The 23,853-nt window shown below is 51.6% G+C and overlaps 2 protein-coding genes across 4 annotated transcripts; one reads left to right on the top strand and one right to left on the bottom strand.

Annotated features, from left to right (window-relative positions):
• Nucleotides 1–3,262: 3,262 nt before the first annotated feature.
• ABHD16A (abhydrolase domain containing 16A, phospholipase) lies at nt 3,263–17,266 on the bottom strand. 2 transcript variants are annotated; one of them, XM_035030575.1, is made up of 21 exons: nt 17,064–17,262; nt 15,804–15,860; nt 15,052–15,118; nt 14,731–14,817; nt 12,090–12,175; nt 10,458–10,531; nt 10,150–10,272; nt 8,023–8,137; nt 7,831–7,932; nt 6,836–6,899; nt 6,580–6,642; nt 6,380–6,429; nt 5,927–6,050; nt 5,142–5,246; nt 4,842–4,905; nt 4,524–4,580; nt 4,316–4,378; nt 4,111–4,187; nt 3,928–4,026; nt 3,782–3,828; nt 3,263–3,593 (listed from the first exon to the last, which is right to left on the bottom strand). In XM_035030575.1, exons 1-21 carry the CDS (start codon nt 17,193–17,195, stop codon nt 3,510–3,512), a joined length of 1,740 nt encoding a protein of 579 aa, XP_034886466.1. In that variant the 5' UTR covers nt 17,196–17,262; the 3' UTR covers nt 3,263–3,509. The 2 variants fall into 2 exon arrangements, with proteins under 2 accessions (XP_034886466.1, XP_034886467.1); XM_035030576.1 differs by lacking the exon at nt 6,580–6,642 and having other exon boundaries at nt 17,064–17,266.
• Nucleotides 17,267–17,484: 218 nt separating this feature from the next.
• On the top strand, nt 17,485–23,803 carry LY6G6F (lymphocyte antigen 6 family member G6F). 2 transcript variants are annotated; one of them, XM_035030579.1, is made up of 7 exons: nt 17,485–17,507; nt 20,471–20,561; nt 21,378–21,707; nt 21,790–22,053; nt 23,043–23,198; nt 23,373–23,439; nt 23,575–23,803. In XM_035030579.1, exons 2-7 carry the CDS (start codon nt 20,504–20,506, stop codon nt 23,597–23,599), a joined length of 900 nt encoding a protein of 299 aa, XP_034886470.1. In that variant the 5' UTR covers nt 17,485–17,507; nt 20,471–20,503; the 3' UTR covers nt 23,600–23,803. The 2 variants fall into 2 exon arrangements, with proteins under 2 accessions (XP_034886470.1, XP_034886469.1); XM_035030578.1 differs by lacking the exon at nt 17,485–17,507 and having other exon boundaries at nt 19,918–20,561.
• Nucleotides 23,804–23,853: the final 50 nt, after the last annotated feature.

Here is a 23,853-nt window from a genome sequence, read left to right as displayed (position 1 = left end):
TGCCCCTCTCCAGGTCATTCTCTGAGGGACTCCGGGTTTTCATTTTATTTTATTTTTTCTAAGGATTTTATTTATCCATTTGTCAGAGAGACAGTACAAGCAGTGGGAGCAGCAGGCTCCCCAATGAGCAAGGATCCCCATGCGGGACTTGATCCCGGGACCCCGAGATCAAGACCCAAGTCGAAGACAGACGCTTAACCAACCGAGCTACCCAGGCGCCCCTCAGGGTTTTCACTTTAAGTGTGGGTGGGCTGTGGGAAGAGCTGGGCGTAAAGGAGCGAATCACCTGCTCCAATTTTCGGTCTGGAGGTTTGGGGTGCGGCGCTGCAGGAGGGCTCCCTGCTTACAGTCCCGGACCATCCAAGAATCATACGGCCTCGGGTGCTGATGGGGAAGATGGGAAGAAAGGGACGGAGACTCGCGCCAAGGAAGACGCACGGGAAAGAAGAAACACGAAAGGAATACACGCCACTGCGCTCCCAACAGCGTTGGGATGAATGAAATAAGAAAAATGTATTATTGAAAAGTCAGAGTAATGAAGTTGGTGGGAGGGCCGCCCGGCACCAGCCGAAATGTCTGTTGAATGAACGACAGAGAATCAGAGAGCGGGGGCTCCTCTTGAAGCGAAGGGGGCAAAAGGGAGTTAGAAGGGAATTTCACAGCGTCCTCGGAACCCCTCTCTCGAATATAACCGCAACTAAGTCCAAGCACTAGGGAGCTATGGGTAGCTGAGGCTGGGCTCCCTGAAGGAGTGACCCTGAGAGGTCCGGGAAGACTCGCTGTGGAGTTAGAGCCCATAGCCGCGCGCGCTGCGGGAGGGAAGACACGAGTGGTATTTCGGCGCTGGGCTGGGTGGGGCTGGGAGAGGTGTTCTTCGGCAGGGGCGTGGCCTCACGGCCATCAATGCTGCCCCTGTTTCGTTTTGTTACTCCCCAGTCTAAGCGACCCGGCGCGGCCAGTGCGCGGGCAGAGCCTCGTGAGTTCGTTGCCACGGTGACGGGCTCCAAGGAGGCTTTCCCGGGGTGAAGAGGCGGGGCGCTGCTGTGGTCGCCATGGTGACACCTGCGGAGGGCGGTATCTGGGCTGAGTGCCGCTCCCCCGGGACAAGGGACGCCTGGGAGTAAGCCCCCGAGTGACGAAACAAAGGAGGTGGGGCCTGAGGGCCGAATGCCACCTTCAGGGGAACGGGGCGGGGCCGACAAGGGGCGGGGCCATAGATGATTGGACTGGGCGAGAGCCAAGTTCTGTTAGCCGACCGGCTAGACCAGGCAGTCTGAGAGAGGAACTCGAGAAGCCATCTTTAGCCCGAATATAAATGAATGAAAAAAATGAATGATTTGGTTCCTCAGGGTGTTGGGATGGCTTGTTGAGTGGCTGGATGAATGAGTGGATAGGTACCTGGCCCTCACCCGCTTGTGACAGCCGAGAAGGAGACACCTGCCCCTCCTGGGGAAGTGGAGCAAATCCTCAGCCCAAACGCGGAGCCCAGAGCCGACTCTGGCAGCCTCTAAGATAGGGAAGGATGAGGGACGGTCCAGCCCAGGGCCCACCTCTCCTTCCCAGGTTTCCTGCTCAGGTGCTAATTCTTCTTTGTCCCAGCCTCCATCCTCTCTCCCAGTGTGCCCAGCTCCTCGGGGACGCCTGGCCGTCCGGGCCTTACCTGGTGCCCATTAAAGCAAGGTCCAGAGCCCCAGCAGATGTGGGATCTGCATCTCAGATGTTCTCCTGAGACTGTTGGAACCCTGCTATATAGGGTGAGGAGGAGTGGACAGGGAGCTGGTCCCACCCCAGGTGGGGGTTGTTCAGCAAACAGCTGATGTGAGCTTTATCCGGTGGGGAGTGATCTAAGGATGTAGACTGAGGCCCCTGGGTGGGTGTGGGGGGTCCAGAATTCAAATGTTAAACCTCCCCCTCCCCATCCACTAAATATCCAAGGGCTCCTCATGACATCCACTGTTCTTTATAGTATGTGCAGGAAGAAGGGGGCAGGGGAAGTGGTGGCAGAGGTAGGTCAATAGAGTCCCTAGTGGCCATGGCCAGGAAGGGGGAGTCCCTTGTCTCCAGGGTGTGGGGGGTGGGGCTAGGTGCCCCCTATTTGCATTCAAGGAGGTTAACTTAGCTGAACAGACTTGTTTTCCAGGAGATTAACTAACTGTCTTGGTGGATCAGGGAGGGTGAAGTTCAGAACCGGGCAACTGGTCCTACAGCTTCATGCTCCACACTTCCCACCCTGTTTGCCCCCTGGGACGGGACAGAGGAGCAGAGTGCCAACATCAACTCTCCAGTATTTGCTAAAAGTGGAACATTCTGGAGCTGTGGCCACCTCCTCTCTTTTAACCCCAAGTACCAGGTGTCATATCAGAGATCACCCTTCCAGTGGAGACTCAGTATGCTCCTGCCCCAGAGAATGCAGAAGGAGCTTCATGCCGTGGGGTTCAGGAGACACTGAAATTAGCCAGAGGCCATCTAGGACATCAGCGCATTATTGCTTGCCCATGTTAAGCTTGTTCACAACAGTGGCCAAGGGGGGTAAATCTGGGGGAGTTTCATCTAGAAAAGAGGTTCCCAAAGAAGGAGGTGGCCAGGGAACATACTGATGGGTGGGAGAAGGACTGATTCCGTTCCATGAATTCCAAGGATTGGAAATAGGACAGAACTTAGAGGAAACCAATTTCCTCAGCTTCAACCTAAGGATTTTATTCTAATAGCTGTCCAGAACGGTGAAATGTGGCTGTGGGAGAACATAAGCCCTTGGCGCCCAGGCCTCAGGCCCTGGAAGGCCCTGTTTTTGAATTGCAACAAAAGACTTGATGACACGGTGAGGAGGTGTGCAGGGTTCGCTGCTTAAGACGTGAGATGTGGGCTGTTCCTTACTCCCCATGGGAACAGCAAGAGCTGAGCAAGGAACACTGGGGGTACTGATGGTGAAGCCATGCAGGTTGAATCTGGAAATCCGTAGAAGATTCCTGAGTAGGGGCAATCAGGTACTAGAAAAACACTTTGTAGGCAACAAAGCGTGGGCAGGGGAGGTTGTACGTGGTGATACTACTAGACAGACCAGTGAATAGGGAGGCGTGGGGACCCACTGCATGAGGACAGTTCAAGTTGGGGTCTGAAGGCCTGGGGGAACAGCAGGGATGGGGAGGGTTAAATTGGCTGGCTGGGGTTGGGTTCCCCAAATCCCAGCCCCTTGAGGCTTCAGCTGTCCCCACTACCAGCCCCAGGCTCCTGGACATTTGGGAAGTCAAACAATTAGCCCGACTGTAGAAAAAATACCTTTTTATTAGTTATTAGGAATAATCCATCGAATGCAGGCTGCGTGTTGGGAAAGGTTAGGTACTGCCAGATGGATGAGGGGAAACGTGCAAGAGGGCAGTGAGAAGGGGGACAGTCCCCCCACTTCCCACAAACTATAAACAGCAACATGAACACAGAGAATCACAAATAAGAGGATCCTTCCTCCTGTCTCCTCCTGTCCCACTCTTTCAGAACGAGTCCCACTGTGGTCGCTAGAGGTGCCAGGGCATCTGGAAGTTCTGGGCTGGGAGCGGGGTGCAGTGTGTGGCCTCAAAGTTGTGCAGATACTTCTGAGCCTGAACAAAGAGGACAGGACAGGTGGGGTGCAGAGCACTGCGGTGAGCAGCAACCACCAAACATCTCATGGCCCCTGAAACCACCACCCACGCTCTACAAGCTGCCACTTCCGATGCTGTCCCCAAGCCCCACACGTGCCCCCTGGCCGTCCCGGCACCCCCTTCCTGCTTGCCACCCCTTAGCTCACCAGAAACAAGGCCAGCTGCTGCCTTCCGTCTGCATCCATGTCCTCCCCTACAGAGAAGAGGCGCTCACACAGGGGCCATACATCCGGGTACTCATCCCCCTCCTGGACTCTTCCCAACACCCTCTCCTGCCCCAGGACCTCCTTACCCACACTCCAGGGAAAGTCAGGCCCGTGTTCTGCCTGGTAGGAGCGGAGGACAGATAGGCACCAGTCCTCCTCCACCTCCCAACGGCTGTAGATCGAGGCTGCTCAGGGAGAGAGAGGAGCGCCCGTCAGTGACCTGGCCTTGCCACGCCCCCACCCAAAGGCCTCACGGCATCCCCTTGCACCTTCCTCCAGCTGTGAGGAGGCCTCCAGCCACTGCCTCACCACTCGAAGACCCTCCTCTGCCATCACACGGGGATACCTACAGAGGGAGCACCGGGATGGGAGGTCAGGACCCAACTCCCTTTGCTCCTCACCCCTAAACCCTCCTCCCTCCCTCCCTGCTGTGCGGTGTCAGCACACACATGTACAACCCCCACCCCCCCTCACCGATACTGCAGGAGCTTCAGCAGGAGGTCATTGCCTCGGTTGGACATGATGTCCTCGGGAACCCTGGGGGTGGGAAGAATGAACACTGGAGGGACTTAGGTTGGGGAGGAAGGGTCTGGATACCCAGGTTTCTGGCGGGCAGAGGCGGGAGGGGCAACTTCCTAGCTCCGTCTGGGATCCAGGGGGGCAGAGGCTCCCAGGCACTCACGTGGTAGTGATGATCTCATCCTTGGTTCTGCGGATCAGCAGCACAGGGCCCTGGTACCTTCAGAGGACAGCGTTGTGGAGAGGGAGTGCTCAGAGGGAGATGGTGACAATTGGCTACCCACCCCCCACGAGCTGCCTTCTCACCCCCTGCTGCATAGGGCCCCATGGGCTAGCCCATCACCCAGAGGTGAGGAAATGTTGAAGAATGGGCGCTGCCCGAAGTCTGGCCTTACTGGGAGATCTGCCAGAATACCCAGCAGAGCCTGCCCAGGGGGAGGTGGGGGAGGGTGCTACATGCTGCGTGCTGGCCTGCCCTCACCTGCACAGCTGTTCTGCGTTGTTCAGATTGAGATGCTGCCTCACGGTCCTGGTCACCAGGCCCCCTGGAGTGGGATAAAAGTGAAGCGATGACAAAGACAAAGCCCTTGCCCAAAACAAAGGTCCCCACTGTTCACAGAAAGAGAAAACTGAGGCCCCAGACAGGGGAGTCCTCCTGCTTCTCAACAATGGGGTGACCCACTCCCCATCCACAGCAAAAGGATCCATCTCCAGTTAGAATTAAGCTCCCAGTTCCAGCCCACCCCTTCCCTGGAAGGGCAGGCCTGGGAGCTGCACTCACTCCAGCTATCTGGCATGACCTTCAAGGCCAAGGGCACCAGGTCATCAAAGGAGGCATCCAGGATCACGGCACTAATGTCTGGGTAGGACATGGCTGCCCACGTGGCTGGTACCAGGACAGGGAAGAAGGGTGAGGACCAAGGGGCTCCTGCCCACCACCCCACCCTTGTCCCATTGACCCTACAGGCTGGCGCCATCCTCCCTACTAGGTTAGCCCCAGGTGTCCCCTAACCCCTCACGTCACTTGGCCAGGGCACTATCAGGAAAGGATGGAGAGAGAACATCAAAGTGCATCAAAGACTATGTGCAGAGGAAAGATTCACTTCCTGATCCCCCCCTGCCCAGGACCCTGGTCTGCTTCTTTTAATAATGGGCAAAAGAGAGGCATCTGGGTGGCTCAGTCGGTTAGGCATCCAACTCTTGGTTTTGGCTTGGATCATGATCTCGGGGTGGTGAGATTGAGCCCCGTGTCAGGCTCTGCAATCGCTGGGGAGTCTGCTTGGGATTCTCTCTCTCCCTCTGCCTCTGCCCCTCCCCCCGGCTCTCTCGCTCAAATAAATACATAAAATCTTTTAAAGAAAATAATGGGCATAAGAGTGGAAGGAAATGGGAATGTATAGAAATAGAATACCATCTTCCAGACCCACGCAGATATCCCACTTCCATCCTCTCTTCCCTTAAGCCTCGACCCCACTGCCAGGCCCCCAGTGCACTTCCCTACCTCTCCTTGGGGTGGGGTAGGGGTGGCACAAATTGGGAGGAGGGGGGCAGGAGGTAGGCTGGTACCAGTGAAGCCGCCAATGGACCAGGCATAGATGATGATGTCCTGGGGCTGGAAGCCCAGGCGGTGGATGGCAAACTGGACCACCACATCCATGGCATTGGCCTCATTCTGAGGAAATGGCACCCCCTGCAGGAGGAAGGACAAAGGCAGGAGTGAGTCAGCACCAAAGGCCACCTGGGTCACTTGCCTGCTCTGAGCATGGACTCTTCTTGCAGCAGACAGGGAGGGTGCAGAAGAAAAGTGTGGTGGGAGGGGCTGCACTCTCCAAAAACCAGCCTGCCTGCCCCTCCCCACTGCGAGAGGAGGGGTCTGACTTCCTGCTCCGGCACCTAGGTGACAGGTGAGTGGGAGCCCCCCTCCAGAAAATATACACCCCTTTCCCTAACTCCAGTGGCTGATCAGGGGGAGACAGACCACAATTCAGGAAAAGAAAGGGATTTCAGAGAGGGTCTCACCGTGCTTCCAGCAAAGCCTGGATGGTTCCAGCCCAGAACTGAATATCCGGCTGCAACAGAGGAGGGGGAGGGGTTAGGACCTCATGGTGCACATCCTCCCACCCCACCCCGGGGCCCCCTCCAGCCCTAGGGGAAAGAGCAACAGAACCCTGGAGCTCTAAACACCCCCAAACTCAGAGGCAAATAACGCCGAGCCTTCCCAGAATGGGGAGATGACATCAGAGGTTCAGTAATCGCGTGGTGGCGACAGAATGAAGGCCATCCTGTTAGGGACACAACCCAAGGGGAGGGATGTCTGGTTAGCAAAGCAAATGGGGAGTACACTTTCCCCCAGATGTGAGAGTTTTAAACCTCATTCAGACAAGGTGATCGGGCCAGGGAAGTTCTATCAGTGTGGGAAGGTGGGGCCGTTCCATTCCAAAGGGCAGGGACGAGAGAGCTGAGCGTCGGGCCTACCTTCCAGAGGTGTAGAAATGCAGCCCACCTCATAGAAGCCCGCGTTCCCCTCACAGCAGATCACCTAAGGAGGGAGGCAGGAAGGAAGGCTGGGAAGGAGCCAAGTTGGGACAAAAAATGCCCCATGTGGTAGGACGTGGGAGCTTTGTAGGGAAGAGGAAAGGACCTGTTCTCTTCAAGGGGAATGAAAATTTCTCAACCCACAAGGTGCATAAGAAGAGAAGCACAGTGGACGCAAATGCTTAGCAAACTGAGCACACAGAGGAAGAGGAACTGCTCAACCACCCAGCACAGGGTCCACTTCTCCTCGGAAGACCAGCAGGGGGCTAGTTCTCAGAAATGGGGTTATGGATCCTTTTTTTCTTTTCTAGTTTTTGGGTCTATTTTTTCTCACAACTGTTTCTTTTGTGGGGTATGCCAATCGCTTTCCATCTCTAGGCTCCAGACTTAGAATCAGATGAACTCCGATTACATGGTGCCCCATGCCGAAGCCCAGAGACGGTGGGGCTTGCATGGACTCTCACAGCAGTTGGGTAGCCAGGACCCTAAGCCAGCTCCCTAGACTGCTGGCTGAGGGCTCCTTCCAGGGCTGCTTCACGGAGGCGGGCCGCTTGGGAGGCCAGGCTGCCCGGGTTCAAACCCCAGCTCTCTCACTGTGTGATCTGGGAGAATTATCCCGGGTCTTTAGTTTCGTCCTCTGTAAAATGGGCTGACATAAAAAATTAGTTCCTATTCTATAGGGTTGTGGTGAGAATGAAATACATGCCTTCTATGTGACAAATAATGCCTAAGTGGTGACTATTACAAGATTACCTTCTGGTCCTTGAATGTCAACTCCTACTTCTTCCATTTTGCTATGGCAGGGTTTTCTGACACCAAGAGGTCTTGAGGGTGGGGCTGGGAGACGGCATTATCCTTGGGGCTGCTGGAGACCTTGAGATCCCCAGAGCCTCCACTGGCCCCCAACTGCCTCTGGGCTCCCTGCCCCTTCTCACCAGCTTCTGTCCCTGGGGCTCTGCTGTCCCCCGCCGGTCTACAAACATGGTGTCAATCTCGTTGCCATCACAGGCCAGCAGCTTTGCCCGGCGCCCGTTACACTGAGTGAGGGAGATGTGAGGGGTGGGAGGTCACATCCCTGGCGGGGGGAGAAGGAGCATCGGGGCGGGGAGGGTGCGGGGGCGCCTCACCTCTTCCACCAGCCGGGCCTGGCCTTGCAGCAGCACAGGCATGAGGGCCTTCTGGAGCAGGTACACTGAGCCAGGGTACAGCATCCGGCGCCCCAGAGTGTGCGCCACCAAGTAGCTGCGGGGAACACGGGGGTTAACCGACCCTTGACCTCAGGAGGGCCCAGGGACCACCCCAGCCCTAGCACCCAGAGACGCTGGGGCCTGCTTCACTCCTGAACTTCAGCTTTGTTTTCTTGACCTTTACAGGTTTGTTTTCCTTTCGAAGGACTTAATGAAATATTCTATATACCCAGCTGGTATTTTTCAAACTTTTTTTTTTTTACTACAACCTTTATAAGGGGCACATTTTATATTGCGGCCCAGTACACACATCTGTACATATACTGAAAATTTTAGGAGATAATGTTTTCTGTATATGACAAGTAAAAGCAAAGTTATTATTAACTATGATTCTGTTAATGTATAAATACAACTTAGGGGCACCTGGGTGGCTCAGTCGGTTAAGCGTCCAACTCTTGGTTTTGGCTCAGCTCATGATCTCAGGGTCGTGACATCATGCCATGCGTGTGGCTCCGGGCTCAGCACAGAGTCTGGTTAAGATTCTCTCTCCCTTTGCCCCTCCTCCACCCCACCCCACCCCACCCCACCCCACCCCTGCATGTACCCGTGCGCGCATGCACGCTCTCTCTCTCTCAAATAAATAAACTTTAAAAATGCAGCTTCTTAAAAGTCCCCAAGTAAATAATACTTTTTAAAAAATGACAGCTGTAATTCACTCAGTTGATTTTAAGATTCACAAATAGGTCAAGATCCATAGTTTGGTTTTTGTTTTAAGATTTATTTATTTATTTGAGAAAGAGAGAGAGAGTGTGTGTGTGTATGTGCATAAGCAGGGGGAGGGACGGAGGGAAGAGGGAAGTAGACTCCCCAGTGAGGATGCGCTAGACGCAGGGCCAATCCCACAACCCTGAGATCATGACCTGAGCTAAAATCAAAGAGTTGTTTGCCCAACTGACTGAGCCATTCAGTCACTCCAAAATCCATAGTTTGAAAGACACCAGACTGCAGACTCCACAGGGGCAGAGACCTGACTGTTCTATTCACTGCAATATGCCCTGTATCTGCCATGTAGCAGGTGGCCACGGCCTGACACAGAGTAGGGGCTTAAATATTTACTGAACCAATGTGCTAATCTCGACAGATAGGTAGGTGCTGTTCCTGAAAACGACAATTAACCATTTCCAGTTAATCCTGAAATAGGATTTGTCCCCAGAAAAACACTGTACCACTCCGTCCAGCATCCCCTCCAAACCGCAAATTTGGCTTGCCCCTCTGACCAATCAGCACACTGTCCACACTGATCACTAAGCCCTCCCCTTTCGTTGGTACCCCGGAACCTGCCTCCCAGCCCCCAGCACCAGAGAATTCCCACAGCATCTGTGCCACAGTAAGATACGGATGCTTACTGCTGTTACTCTGGACATCATCAGTGTCCACAACTATGATTTACTTGGGCTTTGCCATGTGCTCTCAGGCACCCAGGCAAGGCGGAAGCCCTTGTGAATACGCTACCCTACTTAATCTCACCACTCCTATGAGGTGGGTTATTCACGGATGCAGAAATTGTAGCTCGCTTAAGGTAGAATAGCCTAGGCGCTGAGGGCCCAGGACAGGGACACAGCTACTCTGGCTAAGGCTATGTGTCTCCACCACACTCCCAACCTCATTCTTCCCTCCAGCCTCATTAAAAGAGCTTTTGTGGGGTGCCTGGCTGGCTCAGTTGGTAGAACATGTGACTCTTGCTCTCGGGGTCGTGAGTTCAAGGCCCATGTTGGGTGTAGAGTTACTCAAATAAATAAACTTAAGAAATAACAAAATGAAAAAGCTTTTGTGTCAGTTAGAATCGTGTTAATATCCCAATCCTTCCTTCACCATCTGTGAGACTGGACCTCTCTGAACCTCTTTTCTTCACATACAAATCTAGATTAGAAACTATCACAAACAATATCAAGTCTACAGCACGAGGCCCAATAAAGGACAGCTATCTTACAATGGAGCACCCAGTCCTGGAGTCCTCGCTCCATATCCCCTCCACCCCAGCGGGCCTCTCTCCCTGTTGCTTCCCACCTGGTTATCTGACAAGGCAGCTTCTTGACCCAGTTGAGGAGGGTGTCTGCTGTCCCCCGGTGCAGGGGCTCTGAGCGAAGCAGGGCCACACCTTGGCGGGAAGGGCCCCCTCGAGACTCCTTCCTGAGGATGGAAAGATGCAGGGAAGGATGGAGTTAGGAGCAGCAAGCTGGACATCTGAGGCTCAGAGGACAGGGGGGTCTAGGAATGAGGAGATGGCACTGGAGAGCAGGCCCTGGGGCCCAAGGTGAGGCTGGAGGTGAGGGACAGGACAGAGCAGGGAGGGAGTGAAAGAACTGGGACCTCACCGGCTGCTGGGCTCTTCCCAGTGGAAGTCGACTGGCCAGCTCTTAAAGTCAAAGTTGTAGTTGGCGAGCTGCCGCTGTGGTGGGCAGGCGGAGAAAGAGGAGGGGAGGCAAAGGGGGACTAAGAAGGCAGGCCTACCTACCCACCCTCGTCACCCTCACCATCCACAGGGCTGGCCCCCACACATCATGGGGAGACGAGTCAACACCCCTCCCTCCCCCCCTCAGTTCACAGAGGGTAAGCTCTGTCATGGCCTGAAAAATCAGGCAAGAGAGGATGCCCTATCCGCTCTCAAGACTGGCCTGGCTGCTTCCAGAAGGGAACTTAACAGTCTTTGCTTTTCCAAAATGTAAGACTGACCCACTCCCAGAATGGGTGGCTGGAGGTGCTGGTGCTTCTGCGGAAGTGGGGGGTCTGTTGGCTGGTTACCCGCCCCCCCCCCCCCGGGGCCTTTCCCTGATGCTGTCCTGGAGGCTGGGTGAGAGGGAAGGAGGGAAGTCATGCCTACAGTGGTTCCTTTGCATTGGGACCACCTCTTGAATGAAGCCCTCTCTGACTCTTCCGTCCTCACAGCCTTCCTTCCCTCACCTTCTGCAGCCAGGGGCTGGTGATGCCACCAGATGCCAGACCATCTCCGCCGCCAGTCGCCCCACTGAGTCTGCCCACACGCTTTTTGAGGGTGGCGGGAGCTGCGTCTTCTATTCTGCTGTCCTCCCTCCCTCAGCCCTGGAGCGCCCAGCACTCTATTTTGAGAGCTGTTTTTTATTTTCCGTCACAGAAATTTTTTGGCATTTTCAAAAATAACTTGACTAAGAGGGAACAATAGAAACACTCTACAAAAATGTAAATGGCAAAACAAAACAAAATGAAGAAAAGCAAATTTCAGACAGGCTTTGCTCAGACCTGGACGCAAACCCAGACCCAGCCACTTCCTTTGCTCTGTGACTCTGCTTGTCACTTAACCTCTTTGTATCTGTTTCCTCAGAGGTATAATAATACCACCTCATGTGGTTGTTGTGAGGACTGGGAAGGGTGTGTGCAAAATGGCTCAGACAGCGGCGTGCTGGACCATCATTACATAGCTCGGTAAATGGAGGTGTGGAGCAGGATGATGGTGGTCACAGCTGTTTGATCCCAGGAGCCCCTTTGTAACAGGAAAGAGCTTTATAGGGCCCCAAAGCCCCTTCTGAAAGATAATCACACTCCAGCACCAGCTGGGCTGGCACAACTCCAAGGACACTGTGCCCTGGCTTTTCTCCCTCTTGGCGTCACGCTGTGCTTCCGGGCACAAGAGTGGACATACCTGTCCATCTTATCCCATCCCTGAACAAAACTAGCATGGTGTTTGATGCACATGGCCAAAATAAACACCATCTACACAACTGAGCTGCTCTGATAGAAGACCACCTTCGAAGAAACACCGTGGAACATCCCATTAGGAGTGGTAGGAAGGAAGATTCCTTGGGTGGACAGTTCACTTGCACAGTGGGGAAGGGATATAGCAATGGGCAAGCGAAAACCCAGTATGGTCTGTGGCAAAACCCACCTCCTCCCCCAGGCAGAAGCTGGTGCCCGGTGCTCCGGGGAGGCAGCTGAGGAAGCTGCTGCCAGGGCACCCATCTGGCACCTCTCACCTTGTTTTCGGCAGACTGGTTCCTGTGCGTTGCCTCCAAGATGGTGATGAACTGCCGGTACTGGGGGTTGGTCCAGCGGCCGATGCCTGGTAGAGAGAGGACAGGAAACAGTGTTAGGAAAAGTGGGACGAGCAAGCTGAGTAAGTTTCAGGAAGAGGGTTGGAGATGGGCAAGGAGAAGGCCCTGGAAAGAGAAGTGGGAGGAAAAGGAACAGATGGCCCAGGGTTTGGGGAAACAGGAGAGTCGAGCTGACCCCCTTCCTCCGTATCTAGCAACTGGCTTCAGTGTTCTCCTCCTACCCAGCTTCTTCAGTTTGTTTCTTGATAGGCTACCAACCCTCCACCCTCCAGAATGTTCACTTTCCCAGTCTTACCACAGTGTCATGCAATCTTCCTAGTCACCCCGGTGAGCACGGAGCTGCTTGCTTTCCCTCTTTTCTCTGTACAATCTAACTCCCTGCCATCTGGCTTTCTGGCTCCTGCTCTTGCCCCATAATCACTTCCTCACTGAATCCGCAGCCCCTTCCTCCATCCCCGCTCTCTTCCAACTGTGCCTCTCAGCACTCTTCCTGTCCCTCGAGACTCCTTCCTCCTCCGCTTCCTGGGTCCATCTTTTCCACCATCCGACTCCCAGACTGCTCCTCCCAGCCTCCCTTCCACTTCCCTCTCTGAAACAAGAGCCATCCTCAACGCTAAGCTCTTTCCTCTCTTCACCTGGCCCTTTGGCGATCACATCTGCTCTCCCTTCACTGCCAAGGAGTCTCAAGCCCTGACTTCTCTGCTTCCACTGATCTGGCAGGTGTCACGGGCCAGGCACCACTGATATGGGAGGCATTGGAAATGAGACACACAGATTCCAGCCCCGAGAGCTGGGGCTTCGGTTGGGGGCAGGGTGGGGCTGGAGAAAGACGGTAAGCAAGTAAACAAGAACATTTCAGAGAGGGGAAAGTGCTATCAAGAAAATAAAACCAGAATGAACTAGAATGCTATTATCATCAGCGGTAGAGACCCCAGACAATACTGAGGAACAAAGCAAGGTGCAGAATGATTTGTACAGCGTGATGCCATTTGTGACAAAAATGTAAAATGAACAAAAGAAGGGCTATATATTGTTTTTAGTTACCATATTTCATAGATTCTAAAATGCCTATTTTTCTTTCACATTTGAAAACTGAAATTGGAATGCATCTTACAAGTCATAACAGCTTAGATTTGATAAAATGAGGCCTATCTTGCATAAAAGCATAAAAATGTGGACCAGGAAAGAAACCCCGACAAATGGCAATGGCTACTTCTGGCAAAAGAGGAACACAGAACTGGGGAAGATTCCAATGGGAATGCCAACTCTGAATGCAAGGCTTCAGTCTTTTATCGACAAAAGGTATTTGAAGCAGTATCACAAACATAAGCCTTTCAGTTCTTTATGATAATGGGGCGCCTGGGTGGCTCAGTCGGTTAAGCGTCTGCCTTCGGCTCAGGTCATGATCCCAGGGTCCTGGGATCGACGAGCCCCGTGTCCGGCTCCCTGCTCGGCGGGGAGCCTGCTTCTCCCTCTCCCTCTGCCCCTACCCCCTGCTTATGCTTGCTTTCTCTCTCTCTCTCTGTGTCAAATAAATAAATAAAATCTTAAAAAATATAATTATTATGATATTTTGTTCTCTGGGCTTTTCTGTATTTAATTTTTGTGCCCAAATTAAAAATAAATAAAATTTAAAAGTAGGACAAAACCGAGGAGTGGGAGCTACTTTTAGATCAGGACGTCAGGGAAGGCCTCTCTGAGGAGGGAGCCCAGGCCAGTGGAGATCAGAAGGCAGAACACTGCAGGCAGAAGGTCCTCACCCCTGCCTGGGCCCAAGTGCAGCCATCCAGCTGCTGACCCGCCACTCCCTCTCCAAGCATCCCCTCGCCCAGTTTTTGTCATGTGCACCTGCCAAGGGGCAACGATTTGGACAGTCTCTTCACTTTTAAATTGTCAGATATGACATACATACATACAACACACAGTTTAAAAAAATGCAAAGCAAACATTCATGTGACCATCACCTGAGTCAAGGAAGAGAACACAGTCACATCCCCCCAGGAGTCCTCCCCATCCTGTTCCCTCCCTCTCCCAGGTAATCACTCTCCTGACTTTCAAGATAACCATGCCTGTGTTTTGCTACTTATATATGCATCCCTTTTGAACTTTACATAAGTGGAAATATACTGCATACCTTATCTGTCTGCTTCTTGCATTCAACATTACAATTTTAAGACTCATCTGCATTGCTGAGTGTAGCTTACATTTGTTCACTTGCATTGCTGTGTTGTGTTCTGTTGTAGAACTAGACAATCTAGTGTATTTAACCATCCTACAATTTGTGGCCATGGACTTGTTTCCAGTTTCAGATTATTACAAACATATATATATGGACGTGTGCGGAATTACTGTAGGGTATATGCATCTTTTCCAGATAACAGCAAAGTTTTCTGCCAATTAATTTTTCATTCTTACAACCAAGCCCTTTAAGGAAAAGATCATATCTTCACCATTCCCAATTATTCCCCCTCAGGGCCCAGCAGAAAATTATATTTGCAAAAGCTACTTAATAAATATTTACCCAGTGAAGGATAGATCCAAACCAGGCTCCCTCTGGACCTACCTCGGAGACAGGCCACGCCTGCCAAGAGTAGTAGCAACGTCCCAGCATAGTGAGAAAACGGCACCACTTTGGACAAGCTCAAGTAACCTGGGAGGGGAGAGGCATTATGTGAGAAGTTTTCCCCGCTGCCCCTCGGCATCTCTTCCCAGGTCAGCCTCAACCTCCGCCCCATACCCTCTCTTTGGGACAGCCATGCCCTTGGAGGAAGAAGATGCCTGATGGAAGAGGGAAGCCAAGCCATCCTCACAGGTCCCCTTTCCTCTTTAGGGGGGTCAGCTCATCTGCCAACAACCTGCCCATCACCTTTGAAAACACACTGACCTTTCCTGTATAAGTAGAAGGCGGCGAAGGGAGAGGAGTAATAAGAGATGGACCAGAAGACTGAAGCCTGCAGCAGAGAGACAGGGACAAGCAATCAATACACACACATAGGTCTGCCATTTCCAGGCCTAGGCTCTGAGCAAAGTGGACAGGAGGTCATATCAAGTACCTATTCTGTGCATAACACAGTAGGTCCTTAATATTTGTTGAAAGGCAATGTATCAGAGCATAACAGAGGCTGGGGAAATTAGGTACAGGTTCTGTTTTCTTCCTCTTATCTCCGGACATAATTTCATCACGTTTAAAGGCCAGTTTCTTTTTCTGCTCAAGGTAATCAAGCCTTTTCCATCAGCCCTGCTCAGGACAGCACCTGGCCTGGTCCCCAAGAGATGCACAAATGTCACCATAGGAACCCTGCCAGAGAAAACAGCTGTCTTTGCAGCCAAAGAGGTTAGTTGCCAGGGAGGACAGGTCACTGGGGACCACAGGACTCAGCACCTGCAGGTGGTCCCAAGAGTAAACACATTTTCGTTAGGGCTCAGGCTGCCCCAGAGAAAGCAAACACACCAAAGGGGAGTACCAAGTATGTGTGCTTGAGAGCATGTCCATGTGTGCCTTGGAGAGGGCTGTAGAGCCCAGAGCATCCCCCACCCCCAGGGGCACTGCCTTCTACCAGGCTGGGGAGGAGAAAGTTCAGGAGGGCAACTGGGTCGGAAAAGATGCAGTAGTCCCAGACGCCAGGGCAGACATACCAGTGCCAGAATGCTGTCAGCATGCTTCTCCAGGGCACGGGGTTGGTAGTACGTATCCTGCCAAAACAGATGGCCGCATCAAGGACCGTGTCCATTGACAAGTCCTTCCCCTTCCCTTTTGAGAGCCCTGATGTGTGTCCTCTGGTTCTAGCCTCCAAAGCAATCCCTCCTGGGACATCCCTGGCTCCCAAAGAAGCCCCTCTTCCCAACCCCCACTCCAAACCTGATTTCCTACCCCAGACCATGAGAACATAGGGGCCTGGACTTGCAAGCAAAAGTGAAAGCCTCACTGGACATTTTGTGCTCCTTTTCCACAGCCCAGTTTCAAACGGGTTGTGGGCATGTGCATATGGGGAGAGGAGTTATGGAAGAAAGGAGAGACACCATGACAACTTTAAGAGGGAAAGAAGATCAGAAATAACAGTAGGGTGATTAAGGAGAATGTGGCTGAGGGCGGGAAGTTCTGGAGGGCAATAAACACAATTTGAGGGCGCCTGGGTGGCTCAGTTGGTTAAGCGACTGCCTTCGGCTCAGGTCATGATCCTGGAGTCCCGGGATCGAGTCTCGCATCGGGCTCCCTGCTCAACAGGGGGTCTGCTTCTCCCTCTGCTCTCTTCCCTCTCGTGCTCTCTCTCTCTCATTCTCTCTCTCAAATAAATAAATAAAATCTTTAAAAAAAAATAAATAAACTAAACACAATTTGAGACTACCAATGAAAGGGCAGAGAACATGTACGGACACAGCCTACCACCACCCCCAGCTTTCACGGATGCGATGACCCTGGGGTCTCCAACGTAGGGTGGGCGGTTGGGTGGGGGGCAGCGGATACATATGTCGAAGTCATCTTGAAATTCAAGGCCAGGGTAGAAGGAAGAGAAAACAGAACCGGGGAAGGCACCGAGTCAGAAGAAATCGAGAGTCAGACGGCAAAATCATCCAGCTCTCGAATCCGCGCAGGGTCTCTTCCAGGACTTAGAGTCAAATGGGACCAGCACGAACCACGAAAGACAGGGTGGGGGGCCGCAAGAGGAAAAAGCAAGGAGTGGTAGTCAGAATGAGAAAGCGATGGCAAACAGCGATAAAGGAGGCAGCCGGTCCGCAGGCGTGACTTTAACCCAGGAAGCACCAAGAGCACTTTGCAGACAACTGGCTTGACAAGCAGGCTCCCCCGATTTCCAATGATGGGCGCTTCTGGGGAGCAAAGGCCGCAGAGGGGTTTGGGCCGTACCATGTTTTTGACCAGGGGAGAACTCGACTCACCCAGGAGCTGGAAGGGGGGGTAGTGACTGAAGTTGGAGTCTCAGGGACGCCGGACGGGGCCCTTTCCGAGTCCCTTTCCCGGTAGATTTTGTAGAGCCGGGGGCCTAGGACGCAGCTCAGCAGCTTCGCCATGGCCCCCGCTCCGGCCGCGGCTCTCCCAGCAGCAGGTCCCCCTGCTGGCCCCGCCCTTTCCCGGCCTCTAAGGTATTGCGTGCCCTTGACGTCAGCACGTACCGGCTCCGCCTCGTGCCCTGTGGAGACATTTTCCGCGCTGCTTGAGACAGTTTCCGTGCAGTTGGACCTACGGGTAGAGCAATGGTCAGAAATTATTCGGAGGCGTTTGGAACGCGGAGAATTAGAACATTATCAGGCGTAGTTAAGTCCCCGCCCCCCTTTTTAATCCCTTAATATTGGCAGGCTCTCGAGCGACAGTGGGAACGAGAGGTAAGATTAGGAGCACTTGACAAGAGCAACAAAAAAGAAAAGGTGTCTAGGAATACATCTAACCAAAGAAATGCAAGATTTTATGAAGAAAATTTCAAAAGTTTTTGAAAGAGGTAAACGAAGGCTTGAATAATTGGAGAGCTACATCGCAGTCATGGATAGGAGGACTCAGTATTGTTAAGGAGTGTGAAATACTGGTCAAAAAAAACCAAAACAAAAGCGGGGGGGGATGAATTATCGCTTCGCAAGCGTGGACGAATCTCAAAACCTTAAACCGTAACATTGAGTGGAAAAAAGAAACCCACAGGTTACATACAACCTGACACCATTGTATAACGTCCAAAAAGAAAATTTAATGAGAGTGAAAGATAAAAGAGCAAATTTAGAATAGTGTAACAGAGCATAGAGGATCTTTGAAATGGTAATACTATTTTTTAATAGATATTCAGGTTTGTTTTATTTTTCTTTGTACCTTACACCTACATAATATATACATTCTTTAGCTTCTTATTGCAGTAAACACCTATACGGAAAAGTGAACCATTGGAATATATCCATGTAATCAGCATCGAGATCAAAATTACATTATACCACATCTACAAGATCTTCCTCAAATCACTCCCTGCCCCACCAAGAGTAACCACTATTTTAATTTCTAAATTCATAGGTTAGTTTTGCCTGATTTTGTACCTCACGTAAATGGAATCATATGAAATCATGCCCTTTGTTTCTTGCTTCTTTTACTCGTTATGTTACATTTGATGTAGTCTTTGGTATGCATGGAATATTTCATCAGAAACAATTTAAAGGGGCACCTGGGTGGCTCAGTTGGTTAAGCGTCTGCCTTCAGCTCAGGTCATGATCCCAGGGTCCTAGGATGAGCCCCATGTTGGGCTCTCTGCTCAGTGGGGAACCTGCTTCTCCCTCTCCCTCTGCCCCTACCCACCCCCCACCCGCTTGTACTCTCTCTCAAATAAATAAAATCTTAAAAAAAAGAAAAACAATTTTAGAATAAAAAAACACCAATTCAAAGAGATACAGACACCCCTATGTTTATAGCAGCATTATTTACAATAGCCAAGATATGGAAGCAGCCCATGTGTCCACTGACTGATGAATGGAGAAAGAAGATAAGAGATATGTGTATGTGTGTGTGTACACACACATATATATGGAATATTATGCAGCCATAAAAAGGAATGAAATCTTGCCATTTGCAATGATATGGATGGAGCTAGAGAGTATAATGCTAAGCAAAATAAGTCAGCCAGAGAAAGACAAATATGTATGATTTCAGTCATATGTGGAATTTTTTTTAAAAGATTTTCTTTATTTATTTAACAGAGCGAGCATGAGAGAGCACATGCAGGGGGAGCGGCAGAGGGAGAAGGAGAAGCAGGCGCCCCCATATGTGGAATTTAAGAAACAAAACAAGCAAAGGGAAAAAAGAGAGAAATCAAGAACCAGACTCTTGAGGCACCTGGGTGGCTCAGTCGGTTAAGCCTCTACCTTCGGCTCATGTCATGATCTCAGGGTCCTGGGATCGAGCCCCACGTCGGGCTCCCTGCTCAGCGGAAAGCCTGTTTCTCCCTCTTGCTCTGCCTCTCCCCTCCTCTTGTTCTCTATCTCAAATAAATAAATAAAATCTTAAAAAAAAAGAAACAGACTCTTAATTATAGAGAACAGACTGATGGTTGGGGGGTAGGGCATGGGTGAAATAGGTGCTGGGGATTAAGGAGGGCACTTGTCTTCATGAGCCCCAGGTGATGTATAGAAGCGTTGAAGCGGGGCGCCTGGGTGGCTCAGTCGGTTAAGCGACTGCCTTCAGCTCAGGTCATGATCCTGGAGTCCCGGGATCGAGTCCCGCATCGGGCTCCCTGCTCAACAGGGGGTCTGCTTCTCCCTCTGACCCTCCTCCCTCTCATGCTCTCTGTCTCTCATTCTCTCTCTCTCTCAAATAAATAAATAAAATCTTAAAAAAAAAAAAAAGAAGCATTGAAGCGCTATATTGTACACCTGAAACTAATAAAACACTGTATGTTAACTGGAATTAAAATAAAAAATTAAGGGGCTCCTGGGTGGCTCAGTCCCTTAAGTGTCTGCCTTTCGGCTCAGGTCATGATCCTGGGCATGATCCCCGAGGGTCCTGGGATTGGGCCCTGCATCCAGCTCCCTGCTCAGTGGGGAGTCTGCCGCTCCCTCTCCCTCTACCTGCCCCCCCGCCCCCCATGCTCTCTCGCGCTCATGCACTCTATCTCTCTCCAATAAATAAAATCTTTTTAAAAATAAATAAAAAATTAAAAACATACCAACCATAAAAATTTTTTTTTAAAATAACCTTCAAAAATAAATAACACATTAAAAACTATTAGAGCTATATGAAGATCTGCTTTGAGAATCCTGCCTGGGGTAAAGGGATTTGGTGAATTCTCTAGGCCCCTGTTATCTTTTTCCTTCAGGAGTAACTTAATACACTCATCAGGGGCTCAGAAGAGGTCTGTGGTGTGCCAGGCAGCCATAGGGAAAGTCATTCTAAATTATTCATGGAGTATTGACTAGGTATGCAGTCTTATGCTGGGTTCTGTGGAGACCGACATGAAGACTCAGCTTCTTCACTCATGGTTGGTATCTCTCTTAGGGTGGAGAAGAGAGAACAGAATGTACTTCCAGAATGAATGAAGGTGGACAGCTGTGCCCCCTTCTGCGCAGGCTTTTTAGCATGAAGTCTTTGATCTGTGTCCTTCAGCTGATGTAGAGTCAGAACTGTGAGGAGATCATCTTCAGAACACCCTGGACGGGGTCTTTTCCCCCTCGGGACTGAAAGGGGGTAGTCACTTTTTCCCCAGTAGACACGAAGCTAGGCTTTATCTCCCCAGCATTCCCATCCCCTCAGAGCCCCATGTCACTACAGACCAGGGAGCATGGGACTATATCTGGGTTTTGTTTCCTCTGTGAGGCACCAGGTCCTGGGCAAGAGAACTTGGCAGGCTCTCTCCATGACCGTCTTACTCCTCCTCCTTCTGTTTCTACATGGACCCCACCAGGCTGCTGCAGGTAAGGAACAGGAGGTGGGGGATTCTTTGGCTATTTGAAAGGTTGTAAGGAACTACTGTTGTTTCTCCTTAGAGGCCTGGGGAAGGTATATGACTCAGGAAGATAGTTTACTCCAACTGACTTCCCCCTGCCTCTAACTCAGGGGAAGATCCAGAGACAATGAGGGTCCAGGTTATGTACAGTTTCTTCTTTTTTTAATGTTTAATTTTTTTGAAGATTTTATTTATTTATTTATTTATTTATTTATTTATTTATCAGAGATCGAGCAAGAGAGTGAGAGCACACAAGCAGGGGGAGTGGGAGAGGAAGCAGGCTTCCCGCTGAGCAGGGAGCCCGACGTGGGGCTCGATCCCAGGACCCTGGGATCATGACCTGAGCCGAAGGCAGATGCTTAACCAACTGAGCCACCCAGGAGTCCCTAATGTTTAATTTTTTAATTTTGGGGGCTTTGGTTTGGTTTTGTTTTGTAGAGTCTTTTTTTGCGGGGGGGTTATGTACAGTTTCCCTTAGAAAATAAGGATAGACGAGAAAATACGTCCAGAGAAGGGGAAAGGAGAGGAAGAGAAAGGGCCTTTGCCAACTATTCTAGCCTTTTTTCTCTTGCCTTCAGATTCCCTCACCCACTGGAGGAGAGGGGAGGAGAGGCCCTACCCTCTCCTCCCCTCCTCACTTTTTTGTAGCTGTCACTTGAGAAACGTACTCATAGGCAGACCCATGCGGGGAGACCCCAGAAGGGCAGAAGCTGGGGGTTGGAGGTCAAGTGGGAGCTGTCGATCTGATGCAGGTCTCTAGTCTCATACATCCTTCTCCCCACAGACAACATCCAGACCATCTATGTAGCCTTGGGGGAGGCGATGGAGCTGCCGTGCCCCTCACCACCCGCCCTGAGTGGAGACGAGCTCCTGTCCTGGTTCCGCAGCCCTGCAGCAGGCTCCTCCACTGCCCTGGTGGCCCAAGTGCAAGTAGCCAGGCCAGCCCCAGACCCCGGGAGGCCCACAAGGGTATCCAGGCTGAAACTGCTGGGGAACTACTCGTTGTGGCTGGAAGGATCCAAGGAGGGAGACGCCGGTCGATACTGGTGTGCTGTGCTGGGTCAGCAACACCAGTACCAGAACTGGAGGGTATATGATGTCTCCGTGCTCCGAGGTGAGTGAAGGCACATAGATCAGGGGCCACTGGGGGGCCAGGAAGTCCAGCAGAGAACTAAGAGGTCCCTCTCTCCCCACAGGATCCCAGCTATCCGCGAGGGCTGCAGATGGACCCCCCTGCTCTGTCCTCTTATGCTCTGTGGCCCCTGCCAGACGCCTAGACTCTGTGACCTGGCTAGAGGGAAAGGGTCCTGTGAGGGGTCATGTACAGTCATTTTGGGGCAATGGGGCTGCCCTGCTCTTGGTGTGTCCTGAGGAGGGGCTCTCTGAGTCCGGGGAACATAGACCAAGAATCATCCGCTGCCTCATGCCTCACAACAAAGGGGTCAGCTTTAGCCTGGCAGGTAAACTGAGGGAGGATATGGGAGAGGATATTGCTTCTGGCACAGTCTGCACCTGCTGGTTAGGGGAGGAAGATGGGACTTTGCAATTGGCCAGATTCTGGTGGGGGATGATTTCTGGTGGAGCAGACCATCACCTGTAGGAAGAGGGCTTTTTTTCTTATTGACTAACTCCCTAACAGAGAAGGAGGTTGTTTAAGCCAGCTCTCTGGTGGGATAGACCACTGGCCTATTGACCACTGGAAGGCTTCTGGTGGAATACACCATTACTTAGAAATGGGGTAATCTATGACTTTTGTGGAATATCTCATAGCAGAGAGGAAGAAAAGAAGAATTTTTGATGGGGGAATTGTCTTTTGAAGAAAAGATATATGCGCTGATGTTCTAATGGCCTACTGAGAGTGGAACTAGAAGGGGAAAATATATATAATTGTTTTATAATTAGAAGTCCGTTATACACAGAAAGAATGCTATTGAATGTAGAATAACTCATTTACAAGGCAGGAGGGAGGAGCAAATGGCCATTACTTTGGTAAGCAAAGGCCAATTAATGGGCAGTGACTGGGTCTTATTTCCCTCTACATCCTCAGCACCTAATATGGTGCCTGGCATTTGGTGGGCACTCGGGGAATGCTTATGGAGTGAATGAGTGAAAGAAAGAATGAATTGGAAGGCACTACTTGTTCCTGAAAGTTTGGATTACTATGAAGGATATGAGGAAAGACTGCAGTTACGGCTAACGGTCTGCTCTGGAGTTAGCTGTCCATCTGTGGGTGGGGGGTGTCGCTATTCGATACCAACAGGGGCTGACGGGGTCAGCATGAGAGGCTTAAAAATGGGCAAAGTGGGTTGGTGGAAATTGGGGGCAAAGCTTATGAAGTCTTTTGGTGGGAAGAGCCCACTAGACTACGAGGGGAAGCCTCTCTTTGGGGCACAGGAACAAACCCCTCACCACCTCCCTCCTTACCCCTGTTGTCTTGCCCTTACTGTAGCCTCCATGGATGTCTCCCCTGCCCTCTGTGCCCCTTCCATGGGCTGGGATGTGTCCTGGATCCTGATGCTGTTGCTCACAGTGGGTCAGGGGTTCACCATCCTAGCCCTCAGCATCATGCTCTGCAGACAGAGGGTCCAGGGGGCTCAGTGCAGAGGTGAGTCCCTCCCTCCCAGAGGGAAAGAAGAGAACATGTGGTGTGAGGCAGAGGGTTGGGCTCACGTCTTGCCTCTATACCCTATCTTCTCTAGGGGAGGAGGGTAGTAAGGAATATAGCTCTGAGTTATCTGGTGATTTCTCTGCTGCACCCCATGTGGCTCCTTCTTCCCAGATGCCTCAATTCCTCAGTTCAAACCTGAAATCCAGGTCTATGAGAACATCCATTTGGCCTGTCTCAGGTGAGGAACACTAGGGGGTGCAGGCTTAAATCCCAGAGGAGACTGGGGTTGGGGTGGGTATGGGGGTCCCCGTTCCTGAGGAGGTAGAGAATGGAAGTATCCTTAATCTGTCTTTCTGCTTCACAAAACCCACAGCCCACCTGCCCCCAAGATCAGATGATCTCCATGACATCTGCTGGAAGTGTGACCTGCTGTCTCTCTGGCCATCTGGCACCTGAAGGCTTCGCCTGAAAACCGTGGCAAGGGGGGAAGGGATGAGAGTGCTACTTTACAGTCCAGTTGGTCTCCAGCAGTCAAGCTCTGTGTGTGTGTGTGTGTTGGGGGGTGGCGCTGAAGGAAAGCAGAGCATTATTCTGTGATGTCACCTGTGAGAAGGTGTGGTGTCCTGTTTCATAACAACCAGTGAAGGGGTGG

The sequence above is a fragment of the Mirounga leonina genome, unplaced genomic scaffold (genome assembly GCF_011800145.1).
Source record: "Mirounga leonina isolate KUSES-001 unplaced genomic scaffold, KU_Mleo_1.0 Mir_366, whole genome shotgun sequence".
NCBI lineage: Eukaryota > Metazoa > Chordata > Mammalia > Carnivora > Phocidae > Mirounga > Mirounga leonina.
Note: the sequence above shows the minus strand (reverse complement) of the source record. Positions and strands in the feature narration are given on the sequence as shown.

What these genes read in the sequence shown, in the direction of transcription:
- ABHD16A (XM_035030575.1), bottom strand. Translation starts at nt 17,195, where the DNA reads ATGGCGAAGCTGCTGAGCTGCGTCCTAGGCCCCCGGCTCTACAAAATC. An exon ending in CCCCCCCTTCCAGCTCCTGG is followed by an intron (nt 15,861 to 17,063) that starts GTGAGTCGAGTT and finishes CTGTTTTGGCAG; the next exon opens with GATACGTACTACCAACCCCG. An exon ending in CAGGCTTTGCTGGAAGCACG is followed by an intron (nt 6,051 to 6,379) that starts GTGAGACCCTCT and finishes TTCCTCCTGCAG; the next exon opens with GGGGTGCCATTTCCTCAGAA.
- LY6G6F (XM_035030578.1), top strand. Translation starts at nt 20,429, where the DNA reads ATGGGACTATATCTGGGTTTTGTTTCCTCTGTGAGGCACCAGGTCCTG. An exon ending in CCAGGGGGCTCAGTGCAGAG is followed by an intron (nt 23,199 to 23,372) that starts GTGAGTCCCTCC and finishes CCTTCTTCCCAG; the next exon opens with ATGCCTCAATTCCTCAGTTC. An exon ending in ATCCATTTGGCCTGTCTCAG is followed by an intron (nt 23,440 to 23,574) that starts GTGAGGAACACT and finishes CAAAACCCACAG; the next exon opens with CCCACCTGCCCCCAAGATCA.